Source organism: Sus scrofa, chromosome 8, assembly GCF_054392235.1.
Source record: "Sus scrofa isolate SSC_HxYL_T2T_F1_AM1 chromosome 8, Sscrofa_HxYL_maternal_Yorkshire_Landrace_v2.0, whole genome shotgun sequence".
In the NCBI taxonomy this organism is placed as follows: domain Eukaryota; kingdom Metazoa; phylum Chordata; class Mammalia; order Artiodactyla; family Suidae; genus Sus; species Sus scrofa.
Window position 1 is genome coordinate 72,524,748 of NC_139390.1, and position 10,665 is coordinate 72,535,412.

At 40.0% G+C, this 10,665-nt stretch overlaps 1 protein-coding gene across 1 annotated transcript; it reads right to left on the reverse strand.

Moving 5' to 3' along the window:
* Positions 1-8,572: 8,572 nt before the first annotated feature.
* On the reverse strand, positions 8,573-10,143 carry LOC146400840 (UDP-glucuronosyltransferase 2B4-like). The gene is made up of 2 exons (XM_084972416.1): positions 9,399-10,143; positions 8,573-8,789 (listed from the first exon to the last, which is right to left on the reverse strand). Exons 1-2 carry the CDS (start codon positions 10,114-10,116, stop codon positions 8,632-8,634), a joined length of 876 nt encoding a protein of 291 aa, XP_084828542.1. The 5' UTR covers positions 10,117-10,143; the 3' UTR covers positions 8,573-8,631.
* Positions 10,144-10,665: the final 522 nt, after the last annotated feature.

Below are 10,665 nucleotides of genomic sequence, written 5' to 3' on the forward strand. Positions count from 1 at the left end.
ATCCTGTTCCACTCATCTCTATTTCTGTCTTTGTGCCAGTACCATATGGTTTTGATGATTGTTGCTTTGTGGTATAGTCTGAAGTCTGGGAGCCTGATTCATCCAGCTCCATGGTTCTTTTTCAGGATGCCTTTGGCTATTCTGGGACTTTGGTACTTCCAAACGAACTTTGAAATGTTGTTCGAGTTCTGTGAAAAGTGGCCTTGGTAATTTGATAGGGAGTGCATTGAATCTGTAGATTGCCTTGGGTAGTATAGTCATTTTGATAATATTGCCTCTTCTAATCCAAGAGCATGGTATGTCTTTCCATCTGTTCGTGTCATCTTTGATTTCTTTTATTTGCATCTTATAGTTTTCAGAGTACCGGTCTTTTGTCTCTTTAGGTGGATTTACTCCTAGGTATTTTATTCTTTTGGATGTGATGGTGAGCAGGATTGCTTCCCTAATTTCTCTTTCTGATCTTCCATTGGTAGTGTATAGAAATGCCATCGATTTCTGTGTATTAATTTTGTATCCTGCAACTTTGCCAAATTCATGGATGAGTTCTAACAGTTTTCTGGTAGAGTCTTTAGGATTCTCTGGGTATAGTATCATGTCATCTGCAAATAGGGATAGTTTTACTTCTTCCTTTCCAATTTAGATTCCTTTTATCTCTTTTATTTCTCTGATTGCTGTGGCTAGGACTTCCAAAACTATGTTTAAGAGTAGTGGCGATAGCAGACATCTCTGTCTTGTTCCTGATCTCAGCGGGAATTCTTTCAGCTTTTCACCATCGAGAATGATGTTCGCTGTGGGCTTGTCATATGCAGCCTTTATTATGTTGAGGTAGGTTCCCGCTATGCCCCCTTTCTGAAGGGTTTTTATCAGAAATGGGTGTTGGATTTTGTCAAAGGCTTTTTCTGTGTCTATTGAGAGGATCATATGGTTTTTATTCTTCAGTTTGTTAATGTGTTGTCCCACACTGATGGATTTGTGGATATTGAAGAACCCTTGCTTCCCTGGGATAAATCCCACTTGATCATGATGTACAACCCTTTTAACATATAATTGGATGTGGTTTGCTAGTATTTTGTTGAGAATTTTTGCATTGATGTTCATCAGGTGAAATTGGCCTGTAGTTTTCTTTTTTTGTGGAATCTTTGTCTGGTTTTGGTATCAGGGTGATGGTGGCCTCATAGAATGAGTTTGGGAGTGGCCCTTCCTCTGCAGTTTTTTGAAGTAGTTTCAGAAGGAGAGGTGTTAGCTCTTCTCTCAATGTTTGATAGAATTTGCCTGTGAAGCCATCTGGTCCTGGACTTTTGTATGTTGGAAGTTTTTTAATCACAGTTTCAATTTCAGTTCTTGTGATGGGTCCATTCATCTTTTCTATTTCATTTTGGTTTAGTCTTAGAAGATTGTACTTTTCTAAGAATTTGTTCATTTCTTCTAGGTTTTCTGTTTTATTGGCATATAGTTGCATATATTAGTCTCTTAAGATCCTTTGTATTTCTGTGATGTCTGTTGTTAATTCTCCTTTTTCATTTCTAATTTTATTGATTTGAGTCCTTTCTCTTTTTTTCTTGATAAGTCTGGCTAAGGGTTTATCAATTTTGTTGATCTTTTCAAGGAAACAACTTTTCATTTCCTTGATCTTTTTTATGGTTTTCTTCGTTTCTATTTCATTGATTTCTGCTCTGATCTTCATGATTTCTTTCCTTCTGGTAACTTTAGGTCTTGTCTGTTCTCTCTTGAGCTGCTTCAGATGTAAAGTTAGCTTCTTTTTTTTTTTTTTTGTCTGTTTGCTATTTCTTGGGCTGCTCCCGCGGCATATGGAGGTTCCCAGGCTAGGGGTTGAATTGGAGCTGTAGCCACCGGCCTACACCAGAGCCACAGCAATGCAGGATCCGAGCCACGTCTACAACCTACACCACAGCTCACGGCAATGCCAGATCCTTAACCCACCGAGCAAGGCCAGGGACCGAACCCGCAACCTCATGGTTCCTAGTTGGATTCGTTAACCACTGAGCCACGATGGGAACTCCAAGTTAGCTTCTTTATTTGAGCTTTTGCTTGTTTCCTGCTTGGGCTTGTATTGCTATAAACTTTTCTCTTAGAATGGCTTTTGCTGCATACTATAGGTTTTGGAGTGTTGTATCTTTGTTGCCATTTGCTGCTAGGTATTTTAAAATTTCCTCTTTGATTTCTTCAGTGACCCATTGGTTGTTTAGTAGCATGTTGTTGAGTCTCCATGTGTTTGTGGTTTTTGCAGTTTTTTTCTTATTGTTGATTTCCAGTCATGTAGCGTTTTGTTTGGAAAAGATGCTGGATATGATTTCAATTTTCTTAAAGTTACTGAGGTTGGATTTGTAGCCCAGGATATGATCAATCTTAGAGAATGTTCCATGTGCCCTTGAGAAGAATGTGTATTCTGCTGCTTTTGGATGGAATGTCCTATAAATATCTATGAAGTCCATCTGTTTTAATGCATCATTCAGGGTCTGTGTTTCCTTATTGATTTTCTGTCTGGATGATCTGTCCCTTGCTGTAAGTGGGGTGTTCATGTACCCCACTATGGTTGTGCTATTGTTGATTTGTCCTTTTAAGGTTGTTAGCAGTTGCCTTATATATTGTTGGGAAGCTAGGTTGGGTGTGTAGATATTTAAAATTGTTATATCTCCTTCTTGGATTGATCATTTGCTCATTATGTAGTGACCTTCTTTGTCCCTTAAAATATTCTTCATTTTAAAGTCTATTTTGTCTGATATGAGTATTGCTATTCCAGCTTTCTTTTGATTCCCATTTGCATAGAATATTTTCTTCTGCCTTCTCACTTTCAATTTGAATGTGTCCCTAGAAGTGAAGTGGGTCTCTTGAAGACAGCATATATTTCCATTCAGCCAGTCTATGTCTTTTGTAGGGCATTTAGTCCATTAACATTTAAGGTAATTATTGATATGTATGTTCTTATTGCCATTTTATTAATTGCTTTGGATTTGTTTTTGTTGCTTGATTTCCTTTCCTTCTTCTCTTGTTCTTTCCCCTTGTGGTTTGAAGGCTATCTTTCGTGTTGTATTTGAGTTGATTTTTCTTATTTGTTTGTGTATCAATTGTAGATTTTTGGTTTGCAGTTATTCCGAAGTTTTGATGTAAGAGTCTATGTATATACGAGATTGTTTTAAGTTGTTGGTCTCTTAATTGCAAGTGCATCTCCAGTATCCTGCATTTGTACCCACCTCTTCTCATGATTTCTGATTTTGGTGGCATATTTGTCTGTGGATGATTGCGTATCTTTACTGTATATATACCTTTATTGGTGAGCCTTGTCATTTGTGGCATTTTATTTTCCTGTTGCTGTCTTTTCTTTTCTGTCTAGAGAAGTTCCTTTAATATTTGTTGTAAAGCTGGTGTAGTGTTGCTGAACTCTCTTAGGTTTTGCTTATCTGTGAAACTTTTGATTTCTCCTTCAAATCTGAATGAGAGCCTTGCTGGGTAAAGTGATCTTGGTTGGAGGTTTCTTCCTTTTGTCAAATGAAGTACATCATGACACTCCCTCGTGGCCTGAAGAGTTTCTGCTGAAAAATCTGCTGATAACCTTATTGAGGTTCCCTTGTGTATTATTTGTTTTCTTTTTCCTAGCTGCTTTCGAGATTTTCTCTTTGTCTTTAATTTTGGTCAGTTTGATTAATATGTGTCTCAGTGTATTCCTCCTTGGGTTTTTTTTTTTTTTTTTAATTTGGTACTTGTTGTGTTTCCTGGGTTGGAGTGAGTGGTTCCTTTCCCATGTTAGGGAATTTTCAGCTATTATTTCTTGGAATATTTTTTCTGTCCCCTTCTCTCTCTCTCTTCTCCTTCTGGCACCCCTATGATATAGATGTTGGTGCATTTAACATTGTCCCAGAGTTCTCTGAGACTCTCTTCATTTGTTTTCAATCTTTTTTCTCTTTTCTGTTCTGCATTTGTAATTTCCACTAATCTCTCCTCCACCTGGCTTCTTCATTCTTCTGCCTCCTGTGTTCTGCTGTTGGATGCTTCTAGTGAATATTTTTATTTCAGTTATTGTATTTTTCATCTCTTCTTGTTTAAGTTTTATATCTTGTATCTCTTTGCTCAGTGTTTCCTGTAAGTTATCCATCTTTGCCTCCAGTTTATTTCCAATGTCTTGCATCATCTTCAGCATCAAAAGTCTAAAGTCTTTTTCCTGGAGGGTGAGAATCTCCTCATTGCTTAGCTGATTGTCTTGGATTTTTTCTTTCTCCCTCGTCTGAGTTATAGTCTCTGTCTTTTCACTTTTATAGGTTTTTGGTATGGTGACCTTTGTACAGAGAACAAAGTTGTAGCCTCTTTTGTCTGCTCCCCCCCCATGGCTGAATTTGGTATGGGAGGGCTTGCTGTAGGCTTCCTGATGGGAGGGGCTGATGCCTGCCCACTGGTAGGTGGAGATGATTCTAATCCCTCTCGTGGGTGTGGCTTTGTCTCTGGATGGGACTAGAGGCATCTGTGTGCCTGCTGGGGTCTTTAGGTAGCCTGTTTAATGAGGGGTGGGGCTGTGATCCCACCTGGATTGTTATTATTCCTGGGGCTTCTTAGTGCTGATTGATGGGTGGTGCCAGATTTTCCCAAAATGGCCCCCTCCAGAGAAGGGCATGCTCCTGAATATTCCCAAGAGCTTTGCTTTTGATGTCCTTCCCTCATATCACCACGTTCACCCCTGTTTTCCCAGGAGGTCCTCCAAGAACTGCAGTCAGGTTGGACCCAGGTTCCTATGGATACTTTGCTTTGCCCTGGGACCCAGTGCACATGAAAGTATTGTGTGTGCCTTTTAAGAATGGGGTCTCCGTTTCCCCCCATCCCATGATGCTCCTGCATACAAGCCCCACTGGCCTTCAATGCCAGATGCTTCAGGGGCTCTTTCTCTCAGTGCCAGATCCCCACACCTGAGAGTTTGATGTGGGGCTCTGAACTCTCACTCCTGTAGGTGGGTCTGTGAACCAGTTAGATTCCAGTCTATGGGGCTTCCCACACAGGAGGTATAGTGTTGTTTATATCGTGAAACCACCCCTCCTACCTCTTGATGTGTCCTCCTCTTTTTCTTCTGGAGTAGGATATCTTTTTTAAGTTTTCTGGTCCATTAGGATGAAGAATGCTCAGCTTAGTTGTGAATTTTGTTGTTTTTAGGAGAGAAGTTGAGCTCCAGTCCTTCTATTCCTCCATCTTAATCCCATCTCTCCCCAAAGTGTAATTCTTGACCACATCACTCTTACTTAAAGAACTTTTTTTCCCAATCACCTTCCTCTGTTGTTAGCCTTTTTTTCTGGGGGATCCCCTCTTCCAGGTAACACATATTCCTTCTCCAAAGTCCATTGCTTTGGCCATATGCTGAGGTGAAGTGCATGGGGCTCCGGAGGCAGCCAGGGGTCAAGGTGGGGTGGGGTGGCCCAGCGGGAGGAGGAGGGAAAATGGTGGGCGGGGACCAGCAGGCAGATGAGAGGGATGCTCGGCCCCTGGGGTGCCCCCAGCCCCTTTCCAGAGGCCTTACCCCCCGGCACCCGCCAGCTGGCAGCAGGAAAATCCCCCTTCATCAGGCTTTATCAGGCCAGGGAGGAGAAACTCTTGCCGCAGCCCTGAAGTGGGTGAGTGGGCACCTGGGGGTCAGGGGCCCACTTGTGTGTCTGTCCCTGTGCAGGGTCAAGAAGCTGCCTACTCCAAGTGGCTGCCCAACCCACCCCCTCCAACCTGGCCCGACCCCCTCCTTGCCCAAACTGCTTGCCCTTGGAGACCACTGCTGCTGCAGGGCTGGCAGTTTCTCTTCCCCTTCAAGCAGTTCCATGAACAGCCTGGGCCTGGGGTAGGGAGAGAAGAAGGGGAAGGGGCGGAGATCGATCAAGTAGGTTTTATCCCAGGGATGGAAGGATTTTTCAGTATACACAAATCACTCTATGTTGTACACCATGTCAACAAACTGAAGAATAAAAACCATATGGTCATTCCAAAAGATGCTGAAAAAGACTGACAAAATTCAACCCCCCTTTTACATTAACCCTCCAGAATGTAGGCATAGAGGGGGCCTACCTGAACAAAATAATGGCCATAAATGACAAACCCATATCTAACATCCTTCTCAGTGTTGAAAAGTGAAAGCACTTCTGCTAGGATCATGAACCAAACAACAATGTCCATCCTTGCCACTTTTATTCATCATAGTTTTGGAAGTCCTCCTTATAACATTTAGAAAAGAAAAAGAGGAGTTCTCATCATGGTGCTTTAGAAATGAATCTGACTAAGGATCATGAGGTTGTGGGTTCAATCCCTGGCCTTGCTCAGTGGGTTGAGGATCTGGCATTGCCTTGAGCTGTGGTGTAGGTTGCAGACAGGGCTCAGTTCTGGCATTGCTGTGGCTGTGGCATAGGCCATTGGTGACATCTCCGGTTAGACCCCTAGCCTGGGAACCTCCATATGCCACAGATGTGGCCCTCAAAAAGACAAATAAAAAAAATGAAAAAAGAAAAAAGAAAAGAAAAAGAAACAAAAGAAATCAAGAATGGAAAAGAAGTAAAACTGTCACTGTTTGCAGATGACATGATACTACACATAGCACCTCCTATAGATGCTACCAGAACATTACTAATGATCATCAATAAATCTGGCAAAGTTGCAGGATGCAAAATTAATACACAGAAATCCCTTGCAATCCTATTACTAACAACAAAAGATCAGAAAGAGAAATTAAAAAAAAATCCCATTACCATTGCATCAAAGAGAATAAAATATGTACCTTACTTAAGAGGAAAAAGACCTGAACTCTGAAAACTACAAAAGACTGATGAAGGAAATTGAGGATAACACAAACAAATGGAAAGGTATGCTATATGTATTGGAAGAATCAATATTGCCAAAATGACTATACTTTACAAGGGCATCTACAGATTCAGTGCAATCCCTATTCAAATACCAAGGGCATTATTCACAGAAGCAGAAGCAAAAACTTTACCATATTTATGGAAACACAAAAGAACCCAAATAGGCCGAGCAATCTTGAGAAAGAAAATCAGGCTGGAGGAATCAATCTCTGTGACCTCAGACTATGCTACAAAGCTACAGTCATCAAAAGAGTATGGTACTAACACAAAAAGAGAAATCTATTTCAATGTAACACCATAGGAAGTCCAGAAAATATAACCATGCACATGTGGTCAACTAATCTAAAGGATGCAAGACTATGCAACAGAGAGAAAAAGAAACTCTTCCATAAGTGGTGGTAGGAAACCTGGACAGCTATATGTAAATGACTGAAATTAGAACACTCTCTGACACTCTACAGAAAAATAAACTCTAAATGGTTTAAAGATCTAAATGTAAGACTGAATACTACAAAACTCCTGAGGAAAACATGGGCAAAACACTCTATGACATAAACAGAAACAGTAGCTTTTTGGACCTGGCTCTTAGAGTAAAGAAAATTAAAAAGATATAAGTATATAAGTATAAACACTTCTTCACAGCAAATGAAGTCATAAACAAAATGAAAAAACAAACTACAGAAGGGGAGGAAGTATTGGCAAAGTGACTAATGAGGGAATAGTTTTCAAACATATGGAAAAAACTCATGCAGTTTAATAACAGAAAAAAAAATCCAGAAATGGGCAGAAGATCTAAATAAGCATTTCTCCAAAGAAGACATAGATAGCCAACAAAAGATGACATGAAAAGATCCTCAAAAGTGCTAATTATCAGAGAAAAGCAAATCAAACTGCAACAAGGTAATCATCACTACTCAATATTATAGAAATTTTGTGGTCATATCTCTGTAAACATTATAGTCTAGCTTTCAATCATTATTGCCTCTATTTCTCAACAGCCTGTTAAATGATGTGCCTTTGCAATCCAATTCAGTGACAATATCTGATGTTTATTAGAAAACTTCATTTCTCTTCCTTTCCTTACCTTTAGTTTTATGCCTAACTCATTACTAGATACTTTAAAGTTGTTATAATTATGTTTTCAACTTACCTATCCAGCATCATCTGCCTCCTTTCTCAGCCTCTTCCTGTTTAGATTAACCTTAGACCTCTTGGGAATTGTCATTAACATTCTGCTTGCTTTTAGTCTGTGGCTTCCCCACCCCTGCCCTATCATTTCTTATTCCTGCACATCCCTCCGATCTCCCCTTAATTATCAACGTCTCAGAGGTAATTGCTCTGATTCCTTCTGGATGCTTCCTTGGCAGTGTGATGTTTCCTTACCGTGACACTTTTCACTTGATGTTTATGACTTGCTTGCATTCTGTCTTTCCAGGTAGAGTGCCGGGTGGTAGAAAATGTATCTATACTTTTTCTCTGCCTACCAGCACTTACTCCTGGTATATGCTAGTCATTTAATGTTATGATAATGAATGTCTGATGCCTTATTATATGTTAAAAAACGAGGATGGTAATAACTGACATATTCTCAAAGTCTCCCAGAGGTCCCTTTATTTCATAAATATATTGAAATTCAGCGAGTTGAGGTGGTATAGAAATGAAAATTTGTGGTTTTAATTGGCAGGTCATTCTATCCAGCTTGCCACATCTCTCACTGTAATCAAACATTCGAACTAAAGAGTGGAGGATTATTCCTACTGAAAACGTAAAGTGAAAAAAGCACAACAAACAAGAATCAGGTTACCTTAGGTAGGGGTTTGGCAGGTTTGCAATGGAAGCCTCCAATAAATTCAAAATTTGGTAGCAGTGGGTGAGGAAATTTAAAATCCCAATAGTTTCGAATGAGCCACATGTCAGCTTTCCCCATTGTCTCAAATATTGTGGTGGGCATTCCTGAAAGATAAAGCAAAGCAGTAACTAAAGTTAGATGAAATGAGAATATAGTCATGTGCATTCATTAGATAAATTTTGGAAAGGAGTTAGGAATGACGTAGCCAGAGATGTTTGCAAATGTCTGTTCTTGATAAAGCAGTTATGTATCTTTGTGTAAAGTATATCAGCTCATCTCATATAATTCAGAAATGGAGGTACACCAGTGAAAGCAATTTCTAAATACTCCCCAGATTTTTGTGTTACACACACCTGTGTGAGTCCTCAGTCTACTTGTCATCATTTATTATGACATTCTATGAGGCTTAGAGTGACCTTTTTTAGTTGAACAAAGAACTTTAGTAATGGGTATATAATTGTTTGGAGAAATCCTAAGCATTTCAGCATGTGGTTGATGATTTCGTGGAGTGTCTGAAACAATAATGCTCCACAGTGTTTCAACTTACCCAATAATTTAATATTTCCAAAGTACGTACAGTATTGATGGATCATTTTATATTTTCATTTTTCATCATTTCACTTGTAAGAGAGAAATTCGTGGGGTTTAATATTTACACACCAAGTCATTAGGAAACTTAGGTCTTCATATTACCAATTAAAAATATGACTTACCTAGTGCTTTGCTGTAAAATTGATTCCACTTCTTACCATATACCTGGAACCAAAAGTCAAAGTAAAGTATATATATCATATTTTTAACCCTCTCCATGAATGTCATGTGATCATTAAATTCTGACACAAGAACAGGTACATAGGACGGTGGGAATGGAAGCTTTCCACTGAATTTTTCAATTGAATAACCAGGAGAGAAGCGGAGGCTGTATACCAGCGGTATGTTGAGTATCTCAGCCACCAGCTCAGCACAGGGTAAGATGGGATCTGCAAGGATGACATCAAACCTTGATTCTTGTAGTTTTGTCATAAGTTTCTTGTTCAAGACAGCATCTTTACAGATCTTCAGTGAAACATCAGAAAGTCCTGAAAATATATTTTGCGCTGTTGTAATTTTTGTCCAAAATGAATGTTTTGCCCCCTGTATCCATTCAGTGAGAAGCTGCTGGAAGAAATTCTCATAATCCTCTTGACTTACAGATGCAGGGAAACTCTCAAATTTGATAGTAGGTGATTTGTTGGGATCAACAAGAATGGCAGCTGATGATTTTAGAACAGTCACCTCATGACCCCTGGTGACAAGTTCCTCCAGAATTATCTTCATATTAATCCAGTGACTATATTCCATTGGCCACACCAGCACCTTTCCACACCTGCCAGAGCTAAAGTAGCAAGTCAGCTGTAGCAGCAGCAGAAGTGAGAGCCATTTCAGTGACATCTTGTCCACTATTACTTTTAAGAAATTATGTATCTTTTGCTTTTGCTCATGTTTATACCCGAGGAGCCACCAATCATGGAGTTGTTTAAAGTGTAACACCCACACCTGCAGTAAATAATTTATAAGAATTGGCAGCAGCTATGGCAAGCAACTGAACGGACAAAGTGTAGACCATTTCATGCTTGGGCAATGTGTTTACCTTTGTTTTGTTTGTGCTTTACCCCTTGACACGCCAATGACCTTGCACATGCAAACCAACTATATTGTGCAAGGGATAAGTCTTTCGTAAAATCAATAGAAATTGAGGGGCTCGCTTGTCTGCATTCTTCCTGACAGGTAATGAGAGAAAAGATGCTATGAGTCGGTGGAGTGTTGTGAGGGCCAACACGTGTATCCCCCACAGAAACAACAAAGACAATAAACGAGCCACTACGAACCAATGTGATTTACTTTGGGAAAGCTCTGGGCTACAATGCAGAAGCAGCAGGTGCTTGGTTCCCAGGGGAATGGAGACAGATCCCCACCCCCCAAATGTGGCTTTCACCTTGG